The sequence below is a fragment of the Cervus canadensis genome, chromosome 3, assembly GCF_019320065.1.
Source record: "Cervus canadensis isolate Bull #8, Minnesota chromosome 3, ASM1932006v1, whole genome shotgun sequence".
NCBI classification, from domain to species: Eukaryota; Metazoa; Chordata; class Mammalia; order Artiodactyla; family Cervidae; genus Cervus; species Cervus canadensis.
This window is the reverse complement of record NC_057388.1, coordinates 108,165,379-108,180,310: the sequence shown is the minus strand read 5'-3', so window position 1 is coordinate 108,180,310 and position 14,932 is coordinate 108,165,379. Positions and strand designations below refer to the sequence as shown.

General features: G+C 44.5%; 1 protein-coding gene across 7 annotated transcripts in view; it reads right to left on the bottom strand.

The window, feature by feature from the left end:
• DPP6 (dipeptidyl peptidase like 6) overlaps positions 1 to 14,932 on the bottom strand; it is a 1,059,086-nt gene that overhangs the window by 347,130 nt on the left and 697,024 nt on the right. For all 7 annotated transcript variants that reach the window (XR_006268646.1, XM_043463957.1, XM_043463959.1 and 4 more), the window contains exon 3: positions 7,719 to 7,817. Coding sequence is in view for 6 of the 7 variants with exons in the window: in XM_043463957.1 (XP_043319892.1) it covers positions 7,719 to 7,817 (99 nt within the window). In the remaining variant the exon portion in view is untranslated. The remainder of the gene's footprint in view (positions 1 to 7,718; positions 7,818 to 14,932) is intronic.

Here is a 14,932-nt window from a genome sequence, read left to right as displayed (position 1 = left end):
CAGGCTACCTGTGCAGAGTGGCCGACCCCACAAATACAGAGGGAGACTGTTTTCCTGTTGTTGGCAAGTGTGATGAACAGAAAGAAAAAGGCTTCGCATCACTGACTCAATGGACATGAATCTGAGCAAACTCTAGGAAACAGTGGGGGACAGAGGAGCCTGGTGTGCTATAGTCCACGGGGTCGCAAAGGGTTGAACATGACTTAATGACTGGATAACAGCAGCAAATACAAATATCACACCCTGTTTTGGGAATTAGCCTTCCCCCCAATACAGTCTGAAACAGGGTTTGTAACCTCAGATATGCAGATGACACGACCCTTATGGCAGAAAGCAAAGAAGAACTAAAGAACCTCTTGATGAAAGTGAAAGAGGACAGTGAAATAGATGGCTTAAAACTCAACAGGCAGAAAACAAGATCATGGCATCTGGTCCCATCACTTCATGGCAAATAGATGGGGAAACAAAGGAAACAGTGACTTTATTTATTTTTTTGGAGGTGGGGGGGGGGTCCAAAATCACTGCAGATGGTGATTGCAGCCATGAAATTAAAAGACGCTTGCTCCTTGGAAGAAAAGCTATGAGCAACCTAGACAGCATATTAAAAAGAAGAGACATTACTTTACCAACAAAGGTCCGTCTAGTCAAAGATATGGTTTTTCCAGAAATCATGTATGGATGTGAGAGTTGTACTATAAAGAAAGCTGAGCGCTGAAGAATTGATGCTTTTGAATGGTGGTGTTGGAGAAGACTCTTGAGAGTCCCTTGGACAGCAAGTAGATCAAACCAGTCAATCTTAAAGGAAATCTGTCCTGAATATTCATTGGAATGACTGATGCTGAAGCTACAATATTTTGGCCACTTGATGGGAAGAACCAACTCATTGGAAAAGACCTTGATGCTGGGAAAGATTGAAGGCAGGAGGAGAAGGGGACGACAGAGGATGAGATGGTTGGATGGCATCACCGACTCAATGGACATGAGTTTGATTAAACTCTGGGAGTTGGTGATGGACAGGGAGGCCTGGCGTGCTGCAGTCCATGGGGTTGCAAAGAGTTGGACACGACTGAGGGACTGAACTGAACTGAACTGATGTACTGAGACATTAACATGATCATGGAAATAGACATTTATTTATATTGAAATGCGTTTATGATAATGTGCTATAAACTTTCCCCCATGTAATAAATATGGTCAGCATTGTCCCACAAATTATATCTAAAAGGATAAACATGAAAATGTAATTTTATTACAGGGGATTTATTTTTACCCTTTAAAATAGCATTCTCTGTTTTCTACTTTAGTACAATAAGTATGTAACTCAGGTATAATAAAGATTTTGATACGACACACACCTAAGCTCTCAGGGTGCTGTTTCACTGCTCTCTACCCTTCAGTTCCAACAGATCACACTCATGCCCTCTGTTTCTCTGAATCAAGCCCTTTCTCACTGGCCACCGCCCTCTCCCAAGAGCCCGCATCACCTGGTCCAACGCCGTTCCCCGCTGGGCTCGTGGATGGCTTTCCCCTGTGGCTGCACACTGCTGATGGGCATCCCAGGTCGGGCTCTGCTCCAGGGCCTCTGTGGCTGCTGTTCCACATGGGACATGGGGACCCTCTCCCCCAGGGAGCTTACCCAAAGGGGTCCCACCATCAGATGTCTGCTTAAACCAACTTCATCCGAAAGATGAAGAAAGTAGCAGGTCCATAAGCTTCCTTATCTTTAAAAGTCAGCTGTTTAAGCCGCAAACGGGGAAGTGTTCCAGAAGGCCAGCAGGTGGCCACAGACTGGGTACTTTGCTAAAGATTCCAGACACTGAAAGGCAGAAACAAAGGCACTCCACCCGGTCACGTAATGATTCCCTCCTTGAACCAGAGCCATGACCTGAGGGGCCACTGCGGAGCCCGGCGCCTGGCCCTGCCTGCTGCTGCGCCTGCCTCCAGTCCTGCATCCCTTACGTGAACTGAGGACAAAACGGCCACGGTCAGCCAGGACAGTCCGACTGAGGATAAGGCGGACACTGCGTATTCTGAAGGCAGAGCTGGCAGAAGTTCCTGATGGATTAGATATGAAGAAAGAGAAAAAGAGTGGGGTCAAAGACGACTCCAAGTCTTTCAGCCTGTTCTGCCAGAAGAACAAATTTCTCATCAGCTGATTTGGGAGTGGCTGTGCATGGGACTTCCCAGGTGGCGTCAGTGGTAAAGAAGCCGGCTGCCAATGTAGGAGGCATAAGAGACGTGGGCTCCATCCCCGGGTTGGGAAGATCCCCTGAAGGAGGGAATGGCAACCCGCTCCAGTATTCTTGCCTGGAGACATGGACAGAGGAGACTGGCGGGCTACAATGCATGGGGTTGCATGGAGTTGGACAGGACTGAAGCCACTTAGCACCTGGATGGTGTGGGGGCTTTTTTTTTTTTTTTTGCAAGAAGGGGGTGGACTCATATTTGGTGATATTCAAGTCAGGGTTGTATGTCTGTGAGACATCTGAGAACTTCAGGGGAGTGGTCTGGTCTGTAGAATAAGTTAGGGGTCATTGGTAGGCGGAGAATATTTTATGTCATGAGACCAGATGAAAACACGGAGGGAGTGAGTGTGGACACCAAGAGAGAAGGGGAAGACCGAGACCCAGGCCCACCAACAGACGTCAGAGACAGCAGCTCAGGAGGTAGAGACAAAACCAAGAGAACACGATGACATAGAGGTCAGGTGAGGAAGTTGGTGCAGGTGGAGGGAGGGATGGATTGTGTCAGATGCTGCTGGCGGTCAGACTAAGAAGAGGTCTGGGATTGGCCGTGGAATTTAGCACCCTGGAGGTTCCTGGTGACCTCGACAAGAGAAGAATCAGGGAGTCCTACGGGTGAAAGCCTAGCCAGAGTAGGCTTAGCAAAAGCTGAAGAGTATCTGGAGACAGCACAGGGCCACCTGTTTCAAGCTGCGAAGAGGAACAAGACATCGGGCAGTGCCTGGCGGGGAAGGTGGAGCCCAGCTGAGTCTTTTGGGTGTTTCTGGAGACCCAAGCAGCAGCATATCTGCTTGAGGATGGGAATACTCTAACACAGAGATTAAACACTGACATTGAGAAAAGAAAGCAGATATGTGCTGCAATTATTCCTCAACTAAGTGAGGCACGTTCACCCCTAACTTCTGGAGGCTGAGCACAGACAGGTCACACTGCGGTTTCAGGCCGGGGGAGGCGCAGAGCGCATGGCAGGTGCAGAGGCTGGTGGGTGAGGAGATGAGATGGTAGGGGTATTCTTTTTCTTTCTCCTGGTAGGTTTGGATGGGAAGTAGAATGGGAAGAAGGTTTGAAGGGTTAAGGAGAGAGGAGAAGGTCTGAAACGATTTATCATCTAGGAGCTGGAAAGAAAGAGTAGACAAAGAGAGCTCAGGAAGATTGATCCATGGAAGTAAACAGACTTAAACATCTGAAGTAACCTAAGACTTATCACAGAGGCCACCTCATATCACAGCATCCCAGCACAGCACACTAAGAGATACAAAAGCTTGAGAAGTTCAATGCGGTCACTTACTACAGAAGAATTTATTCAACTAAGCTAATATGGGGTGAGACCACACCCTGGGTAATTTCAGGAAGCATAGACCTTTTCCCTTGCAGGTGGGAGTTTGAGTGAACTCAGAGATTGCCAGTTATACTGCTCAATGCATATCAATCGGCTAACTGCAACAAATACCGAGGGAAGTCTATCAGGGCTTTAGGACATGAAAGAATTCGAAGGCTGTTACACCAATCATTTCAGAAAAGGTAGATCAAAAATGTGTCCCCAGGATGAAAATGGGTGAGGAGAAATTTAACCCCAATCCATTTTTTTCCCTGATAAATAAAATGTATTAGTTCTACACGATTAACTCCAACATTAAACCAAAGATAATACATTTGTTAACTTTAATGGTTAGTTAGTTAGTTAGTTAGGTCACTCAGTCGTGTCTGACTCTTTGCGACCCTGTAGACTGTAACCCACCAGGCTCCTCCATCCATGGGATTCTCCAGGCAAGAATACTGGAGTGGGCTGCCATTTCCTTCTCCAAACTTTAATGGTTAATGTTCACTAAAAAAGTCAAGTCTCTTTCTTGGGGAATAGCACCATTTTTCTTGATCACTTGTGTTCTGTTAATTCAACATAGGCACCAAGGGAATAAGGAGTCCTAAAATAGAGAAGTTAAGAAATGGCAATAATTCTGACATACTCATAACCTACAGTCTTGCTTAAACACACAATGTAGCCAGTAAGGTTGAAGAAATTGGCTGGAGACTTTGCTTCCATACAATGTAGCTATTTATAGACACCAGTGCAGCTGTTTATAGGTTTGAATCTGAATTTTGCTACTTATTAACTGTATGATATTGATCAAGTCATTTAAACACCCTTGGCTCAGCTTCCTCATCTGTAAAATGTGAATAATGGTGTGTGTGTGCCAAGTCACTTCAGTCGTGTCTAGCTCTTTGTGGCGCCATGGATTATAGCCTGCCAGGATCTTCTGTCCATGGGATTCTCCAGGCAAGAATACTGGAGTGGGTTGCCATGCCCTCCTCCAAGGGACCTTCCAGACCCAGGGATCGAATCCACATCTCTTAAGTCTCCTGCATTGGCATGTGGGTTCCTTACCACTAGCACTACCTGGGAAGGCCAAGTGAATAATGGTAATTGTGAGAATTAATTGATTTAAAGTGTGCAAAGCACTTAGCCCAGAACTTAAGATGTGGGACCCCCCAGTGGATGATGGTGATGATGGTGGTAATATGATGATGATGATGGTGGTGGTGATGATGGTGGAGGTGGTGATGTGATGATGATGGTGGTGATGATGATGATGGTGGTGGTGATGGTGGTGGTGATGTGATGATGGTGATGGTGGTGGTGGTGATGGTTGTGGTGGTGGTGAAGATGAGATGGCAATGGTGGTGATGATGGTGATGATGGTGGTGGTGATGATGGTGGTGGTGGTGGTGATGTGATGATGATGATGGTGATGACAATGGTGGTGGTGATGATGGTAATGATACTGATGTGATGATGATGGTGTTGATGATGATGGTGGCAGTGGTGGTGATGGTGGTGCTGGTGGTGGTGATGTTGATAGCAAGGAAGAAGAAGGAGAGGCGGTGCAGACAGAGGGGAAAGGAGGAAGAAGAGAAGAATGAGGCTGTTGTAGTGATGATTGTGGTAGATGGCTATGGCGGTGGTGGTAACTCCAAGTCAACCAGAGGGAAACTGTTTCATGGGAAAAATGATGTCTTTTTTGGGGTCCAGCAACTTGCCTGTCTACAGTGTAGACACTCAATAAACACTAATTAAATGAATTAATGTTCTGATCATTTCTAAAGCTCATCTCAGCTCCACAACAATCAACAATCCTATGAAATGTAGGATTCTTTCCCTGGGTTTTCACATTTAGACTTGTAAGGTTAAAAAATGAATGAATTCTTTATGGTATTTGTAAAACTCACATTGTAAGGCACAATTAGTCACCACAAAGTCACCTCATTCACTTTAAGCTACTGCATCTTCAAGGAGCAGGAAGAAAGGGGCTGATGAGGAAAAGGAATCAGTGAGAGGAGGAGGGGGCAGCTAGAAAACAGGGTGGTGGGGGGAGTTATGTTCCCTTAGATTTCTGACGGTGCCTGGTCTCTGCAGAGACCTGACCACTTGGTTAACATGCAACAAAACTTCACACTGTGCCTACAATTACAAGGAAAGACTCCTCTTACAAAAGCTCCTGGACATCAGAGGCATGTTTCTGTGAACCACAGGTCATCTTACGAGTAGATTTAACCTGCTGGGCATTTTCTGCCGGGCACAAGGCCACTTCTTATTAACTCCCAACTTTGGGGACAGAATGAAATTCTGGCCAGAAAGCCAGCACATCTCAGGACCAGCTCCATGCCTTTGCAGCATAAGTTAGTTCATGGAAGACCAACACCTTATAATAGCAACCAACACCGGTTCCTGTAGAAACTTGGGTGCCCTGGAGCCTCCAGATCTCTGCCTACACTTTGTACATTGTCTGCATAGGGAGCAGAGGCAGGCCAAGCCGGAGGCCATGGATACTCTAATCCAAAGGCTTGCCTGTATTATTTGAGCACGCACGGGGTCTTTGCAGGGCCCCCTTTGGCTGCCTCTGAACCCGGTACCTTTGAGACCGAGTGTATGCACCATCTTTGAAACTCCTTCTCGGGAAGAAGGAGAAAATCACATCCTTCCTGCGCTATGTGTCTGGCTACCACCGGTCACTCCCTGTTTTGTCTCCTGAAAGATGCTGTGCTCCTTAAGAAGACAGTCATCATCTTTTATTCCCAAGATCTGGCCCAGAGCATGCGATCAGTGCTCAACCCTCTCTCTGCGATGGGTACACACAAACAGGAAGCAGATGCTGCGTCCCCTCAGGACCAAAGGTAAAATTATTTCCTCAAGCAACAAAGACCTTGGCTCTATCAATGATTTGGATTTCTGTGTGTGTCTCCTACTGGTATTCACAGTACGCTGCTCTCATTTATCCCCAATTCCCTCTTATAAAATACATTCCCTCTGAGATTCAGCTACTCCTTTCATTTTTAAATAAGCAAATCTAAGGACCAGAAATTAATATGGAAGCCACAGTGAAGGACAAAGGAGAAGCTACTGCCCAGTGGGAGACGGAAGGCAAAGAGTCATTCCTGGTTGATTTTCGACAGTTCGTGAAGCATTAATGGCAGTTCAGAGGAACTGGACAGCAAGAAAATATGACACAGTGTCATTCAACAAAGTATTCATGGAAAGCACACAAAATGGGAAGGAAGTTAGGAGGCAGGCTTCCAGCTTCAGCGGTGTCACTAACTAGCTCTGTGACCTCAGATAAGTCGCTTAACCTCTCTCGGCCTCATTTACTATAAAAGCCAGGCTGTGAACGAGACCTCCAGTATTCCACTACAAAGATTCTCTGCCCCGAGGATCAGTTTTCAAGTGCATCCCATGGAGGCTAAAACGAAATGAAAACAGTATCTGTGGAGATAACCGGAGAGGTTCTAGGACCAGACTGCAAGAGGGATGCAGAGAAGCCTGCAGAGGATGGGGAGCAGTCACTTATCTTTTTTCCCCAGGACTGCACTCTAGAATTATTTCAGACCCAACTAAAGGAAACAGACTATTTTGAACCAATGAATGTATTATAAACATACTGCCTTTCACCTCCAGTTCTATGTTGCTTTGTGGTTTAAAAAAAATCCCCCAAACAAGAAAACAAGATTTCATCCAGACTGAAGTTCGAGAGGAAGATTAACTTCTCCGCATGTGGGCACTGGACTCTACTGTTTCCTTCACTAGGCAGCATCCTAGAAGAATCCTTTCAGTTCCTTTTGGCGCCTGGACCCAGCTGGGAGTGAAAGCAAGAGGAGTACAAAAGGGAATAAAGCAATGTGGAGAAGGGAGGAAGGCTCGGCTGTCTCTCCCTGTCCTGTTGCTTAGCAACATCTCACGCCTGGGTCTGAGAAGTAATGATTCAGGGAGGCGACCCCGAACACCCATTACTCATGAAGGAGCAGCTTGATTTGACCAGATACACGTTTTCTTAGAATGATAGTAAGATGACGATCACAGCAAAGAGCTCTGTGGAACCACTTCTACAGCCAGAGAAGGGAGGTGAAAGGCAAATTACAAAACCCAGGCTCTCAGAAAGTGGCGGAGAGTACGAGAGTGAATCCCCAAATGCACTCAGGACTCACCACTTATCCACTTAGCCTCGGGGTCGTGGATTTTGAAATCTTCACTGAAGAGGTCTTCCACAGTCACCTTCTTCTTTTGAGACAGACTGTTATCTTCCGCTAGAAAAGAGCAAGGAGCACAGAGACAAAAATTTTTATTTCTTGGTTAAAAAAGAGAGGACCCTAAAACATTCTGATTGCCACCCAGAAATAGTATACAGGGTTAAACATAATTGCTATACATAGTGCTGAATAAAAGCCAGCCATGCTTTTTGCTTTTATCAATAGCTTAGCTACCAGGTGGCTTAGTGGTAAAAAAAAAAATCTGCCTGCCAATGCGGGAGATTCCAGTTTGATCCCCAGGAGAAGGAAATGGCAACCCACTCCGATATTCTTGCCTGGGAAACTCCACGGACAGAGGAGCTTGGTGGGTGGGCTACAGTCCACGGGGTCATAAAAGAGTCGGACGTGTCTGAGGGACTAAACAATCACAACAAAGCTATCAAAAACTATTGTTAAGGGGAATCACAGTACAGTAAAATGGCATCATTATGGCCTCTCTACCTGTAAAACATAAATGACCATCTTAGATATGAAGGTAAATAACTTGAAAAACTGACTGATGAGCAATAAGGTGGAAATAGTAAAAAAAAAATAAATAAAAATAAAAGGGATCACAACTGTATTATGTAACCAATAATTCATTAAGCATTCAAAATGCCAACAGCAAACAACATGTTGGGTACCTGAAATCCAAAAACAAGTAGCACATTCCTTAGGTCCTTATTCCCCATATGCCTCACTCATTCCTGGCTGCCTTCAGGTTGGGGATTACTCCTCCAGAAAAGAGACAGACCCCAAATTCTGTGTGCAAACTACTAGCTTCTGACCTCCCCGCCTCACTTGGATCACCAGGCCTGGGAGTAAGCACCCGGGATAAGACTTGAACATCCATCCCAAGAGGAGGTATTCAGGTAATGACACCAGCGGGCAGACTTTAGGAACCTGGAAGCTTTTATCCTACTTCCTAAGGCCGAAGCTTCTGGGGATTTAGATCTGCCTCAGAGAGGTTCTCTCATTACAGGCACAAAAATTCATTCATCTGCTTTGACAAGACAATAGGCTGTCCACCTTCTGACCTGTGAGTCTAAGCAGATTAAAGCCAGGCAGGAGCAGAGACACAAATGCAGGGAGCAGAACGTGTGGACGTGGCGGGGGCAGGAGAGGAGATGACCGGGAGACCGGGATTGATACAGACGCACCATCGTGCACAGACAGCGAGTGGAAGCTGCTGGATTAAGCAAGGAGCTTGGCTTGGGGAGGCTCTCTCTCTGAGGACAGAGAGGGGTCGGCTGGGGGAGGCGGGAGGCAGGCTCCAGAGGGAGGGGACGTGTGTATACTTACAGCTGAGTCACACTGCTGAATAGCAGAAACTAACACGACGTTGTAAAGCAGCTATACCTCTCCCCCAAAAACCCCACCCGGACAGGACCTCAAAGCACCCTCACTTCTGTTGTACTAACAAGACACTCTATCTTAACTTTGTCCGACGTCCATCATTTACGTAGGATGTTTATTTACGACCCGGCCCTCTGAAATAAAAGATGCCTCTTTAGCTGCCCTTTTCCTGAAGAGTCAGGTTCTCATTTCCTCTGTTCTGTGTCGGGCTGCTGCGTGGGGTTACCATGAGTGTTAATCAGGGCATGTAGGTCTGTGTGCACCCTGCGTGAGGTGGTTTCAGATCACTGCATTTTTACACGGGGATGTTTGGTTGTTGGGTCTGTTTCTCTTTTCAGTTCCAGCTGTTGAGACAGCCTTCACTTCTTGGGCTGTCTCAGTGCTTGCCCTCAACAACAACTTTGCCTCTTTCAATTTTCTGTTTCAAAATCTGTGGCAGGTTGGGGAAACAAAAAAAACATTTTTATCTTACATAATGAAAAAATGATAATCTCTGAATGAAATCCTCAAAGCTTCTAGGATTCTAGCGTATGTATAGATTTTGTTACATCTCCTATGGTTTCTTTTTTGTGGCCTCCCTGGGCATGAAAGATTACTGAAATTCGCAGGAACGTTGCACACTGACTTGTATCTTGCATATCAAATAGGATTAGTGCATGTAAAAGTCTTTTGAAATGTACAGATGATGAGGCTTGAGGTGGCCTTCCTGTTAGACCTGATGGTATGTGGAGCTCTCCCAGATGCTAATCAAAGCACGTTAAAACCAAGCCTAGTTCTTCCCTCTGGGACTTTATCATCTGTCTCTGAAGCAGTCTTGGAAAAATATACACAGCTTCAAACATGATGCATTTCAGTATGGAAAACAGTCAATACATGAAAAATTTAAAGATTACTAGACATCAATCTAATAAAGTTAAACTGTGAACTAGTAATTAAGAAATATATTTGCAACTCGTTGATAAATGAGTTCTGGAGCTCTCATGCACATTTAGTGATTAGAGGCAACAAAACTGTACCATAAACATCAAACTTGGTAAGAGACTAGATCTTAATTTTTCCCACCCCAAAAAAGAAGATAATCACGTGGCCTTACAGAGGGTGTTAGCTAATCCTACAAAGGCAATCATACTGCAACATATAACTGCATCAAATCAACATGCTGTACTCAGTCACGTCCGACCCTGCGAGCCCATGGGCTGTGGCCCGCCAGGCTCCTCTGTCCATGGGATTCTCCAGGCGAGAACCCTGGAGTGGGTGGCCACGCCCTCCTCCCGGGGACCTTCCCGGCCCGGGGATCGAGCCCGCCTCTTTCACGTCTCTGGCCCTGGCGGGCATGTTCCTTACCACCAGTGCCACCTGGGAAGCCCTAAACTTAAACAGTGTCAAATACATTTCAATTAAAATGCGATAAATAAAACAAGACAAAAGTAAGTACGTCAGACACTCAAATACATGGTCAGAAAATAACTCATCATATTAGAACTTAAATTTTATCTAAGTAAACACTTCTCTTCAGGGATGGTTCCAGCTCCACATTTTGGAATCCATAGGAAGCCCAATAAGAACGACAGACTGCCATTTAATCAAACTTTGGGTCAAACAGGAAAAGTCGATCCACTCACTTTCTGAAAATTTTTCTTTTCACAAACGATGGTTCTATTCATCAAAACAAAAAGTTGGTTGTTTCTTTCTGCCACACTGCATGGCATGCAGAACTTCCCTGACCAGGGATCGAACTCATGCCCTCTGCGTTGGAAGCGTGGAGTCTTAACCACTGGACCACCGAAAACGTGTTTTATTTTTTAAAAACTACTACTTCCTTGGTTTTTAAAAAAAAATACTTTAAAATCTGATATGACTTAAATAGGGAGAGCCTGTGGTGGCAGCATTACTATATACACTATAAAGAGTGCTCTGTTCAAGCCAGGACAGGTGCTTCTGTCAACAGTCAGCTCTGCCTCCTCAAGACACTCTCTGCTGGCCCCTCTGGAGCTTGACAGCTCGTTCACGTGGTCACGTGCTATCTAACCAAGCTACTGACGCACAGACTGATGAATTCCAAAGTGCTCTGAGGCGGGGACCAGCACAAGGGACCGCCATGTTCAAGAGTCAGGCTGAGCCCCCAAAGAATCACAGATGAAAGACCTTGGAAGCGATTCGGACTCTCAGAATCTCACAGAGAAACGGAGCCAGAGCTGAAACAATGACCACACTGCAGGAGTGACAGGACCCGATGTGCAGGAGGCTGCGGAACAAAAAGTAGGAGGAGTTCCAGAAAGAACTCTGTGAGAAAAGAGCCTGCTAGCCAAGATAAAATGACGGAAGAACATTCAAGCTAGGAGGACTGCAAGGCCATGAAGGCATTGATGACTGCAGTATTTTCAGGAAACTGTGAGTGGGTTGGTATTGGTGCAGTAGAAAGTGTGAGCTGAAAATGCCCAGCGATGAAGGCATATTCTCTCATGTTTGATATTCTGAAATTCCATTAGAAAAATGTCCAGTTGTGGCTTTTCTTTAAATATCCTGCTCGCCAGTTAGTACCATTTACAGTCTAAGAACTGCCTTTCTCTGTATCAGGAATGTTATCAGTAACTGTCTAATTCACTACTGCTTCTCCATCATTCCAGACCCCACTGGACCTCACCAGGAACCTTTAGGTCTTCTGCATTTTTATGTCTCTGGGAGGATTTGCATTATTTCTTCAGCTCAATTTTTGTCTATTTTTTTTCTTTAGTGTGTCAAGCTCTTTCATTTTGCTGTTTTAAATTTCTAAACAATTAATTTTAATTCCTAATATGCCTAATTAGCTTAATCAAGATCATCTGCTCTTAGGTTACAAGCTCTTTTATCAAATTGATAATTTTGGAAAAAAACCTTTCAGTCATTTTCTGTTGTGCCTAATAGATTTCTATGTCTTTGGAGTCAAGGTCTCATGCATGTTAAGTTGGTGTACTGCTTAGATGGTCTTTTTGGGTCCTTGGGATGTAAAGTGACAACTTTAAAATGTTTTGCGGTGTTTGGAGGACTCTGACAGTTATTACCTCTCAATCCTGCAAGGAGGAGGAAGGAAAGCCATTTTATGGAAGGTAGACCTGAGCTCCTGAGAGGTTAAGCGGCTTCTCTAAAGAAGTGCAGGAGGACAGTAAAGCCAACATTAACCACATTTGCAGGAGAATTTATTTATTTATTTTTTCATTTATTTTTATTAGTTGGAGGCTAATTACTTTACAATATTGCAGTGGTTTTTGCCATACATTGACATGAATCAGCCATGGATTTACATGTGTTCCCCATCCTGAACCCCCCTCCCACCTCCCTCCCCATCCCATCCCTTTGGGTCTTCCCAGTGCACCAGCCCTGAGCACTTGTCTCATGCATCCAGCCTGAGCTGGCGATCTGTTTCACACTTGATAATATACATGTTTCAATGCTATTCTCTCAGATCATCCTACCCTCACCTTCTCCCACAGAGTCCAAAAGTCTGTACTTCAGAATGGGAGAAAATAATAGCAAACGAAGAAACAGACAAACGACTAATCTCAAAAATATACAAGCAACTCCTGCAGCTCAATTCCAGAAAAATAAATGACCCAATCAAAAAACGGGCCAAAGAACTAAACAGACATTTCTCCAAAGAAGACATACAGATGGCTAACAAACACATGAAAAGATGCTCAACATCACTCATTATCAGAGAAATACAAATCAAAACCACAATGAGGTACCATTACACCCCAGTCAGGATGGCCGCTATCCAAAAGTCTACAAGCAATAAATGCTGGAGAGGGTGTGGAGAAAAGGGAACCCTCTTACACTGCTGGTGGGAATGAAAACTAGTACAGCCGCTACGGAGAACAGTGTGGAGATTCCTTAAAAAACTGGAAATAGAACTGCCATATGACCCAGCAATCCCACTTCTGTGCATACACACCAAGGAAACCAGATCTGAAAGAGACACGTGCACCCCAATGTTCATTGCAGCACTGTTTATAATAGTCAGGACATGGAAGCAACCTAGATGCCCATCAGCAGACGAATGGATAAGGAAGCTGTGGTACATATACACCATGGAATATTACTCAGCCGTTAAAAAGAATTCATTTGAACCAGTTTTAATGAGATGGATGAAACTGGAGCCCATTATACAGAGTGAAGTAAGCCAGAAAGATAAACACCAATACAGTATACTAATGCATATATATGGAATTTTAAAAGATGGTAACGATAACCCTATATGTAGGAGAATTTAAATATTGACATTATTCACAGAATCTGGCTTGTTCATAACATATTCCAGAGCCAGGAAGCTAATAAAATCAGAAAACGCAGGTAGCATTTATGATGATCCTGATAGAACACTGCTCTCCAGGTAAAAATGTTTTCTGTAATAAAGAAAAGATCGGGAAAAACATTTTAAGGCATGCATTTCCTTAATTGGAAAAAACTTAGCCATCAAATCAGATCAACAATGAAAGCATCCTACAATGCCTGGCACATAGCAAGTAGTCACTCTGCTATGAACAGTGTGGCTGATGTCAAGTACTAAGTGCTTTTAAAACTCGAAGGGGAAAAGGATGGTGGGGGGCAGGTCAGATATAAATCCACAGAGAGACAGACCCCAACCTGAGACTCAGAGTGAAACCACTCTTACGCTCAGAATCAGTCACTGGGAAACTTGTGTGTTATTTCTATAGAAGTTGATAATCTGTGTGTGTTTCCATACAAACACCTACAGAAGAACATGTGGAAATTAATTTTTTATTTTCCAGTGGCTGCACTGTTAATTCACAAGTTCCAGTGACACAGAGTTTGCTGAGAAGCAAGTCGCTGCAGCCTTTTCCATTAACAACCATCCTGACACAGCTGAGCAGAAAAGGAAACAGCCCAGTGAACACACAGGGAACATGTCCCTTCACCGCAGCCACATGTCAGGACTAAATGAGTGCTCTGTGCAGATACGGTTAGAGGTTGGGTCCAATAATTCCAACTAGATTCCTTTTCTCTTTTAATAAAAAAAGTACAAGAAATAATGATGCCTGGTGTACACACTACTCATATTTCTTCAGTAGCTTCTTATCATAATGAAAGAATAAATTTAGTTCTGCTTCACTATCAACGGCTTAGGAACAATGACATTTAAACCAGGTAACATATCAGCAACCTCAGATATGCAGATGATACCATTCTAACGGCAGAAGGTGAAGAGGAACTAAAGAGCCTCTTGATGAGGGTGCAAGAGGAGATTGAAAAAAGCTGGCTTGAAACTCATCATTCAAAAAACTAAGGTCATGGCATCCAGTCCCATCACTTCTTGGCAAACAGAAGGGGTAAAGTGAAAGCAGTGATAAATTTTATTTTCTTGGACTCCAAAATCACTGAGAATAGTGACTGCCGCCATTAAATTAAAAGACGCTTGCCCCTTGGAAGAAAAGCTATGACAAACCTAGACAGCATAGTCAAAAGCAGAGACATCACTTTGTCGACAAAGGTGCACATAGTCAAAGCTGTGGTTTTTCCAGTAGAGGTGGATCATAAAGAAGGCTGAGTGCTGAAGAACTGAGGCTTTTGAATTGTGCTGGGGAAGACTCTTGAGAGTCCCTTGGAATGTAAGATCCAACCAGTCAATCCTAAGGGAAATCAACCTTGAATATTCATTGGAAGGACTGATGTTGAAGCTAAAGCTCCAATACTTTGACCACCTGATGCGAAGAACAAACTCCTTGGAAAAGACGCTGATGCTGTGAAAATTGAGGGCAGGAGGAGAATGCGGCCATAGA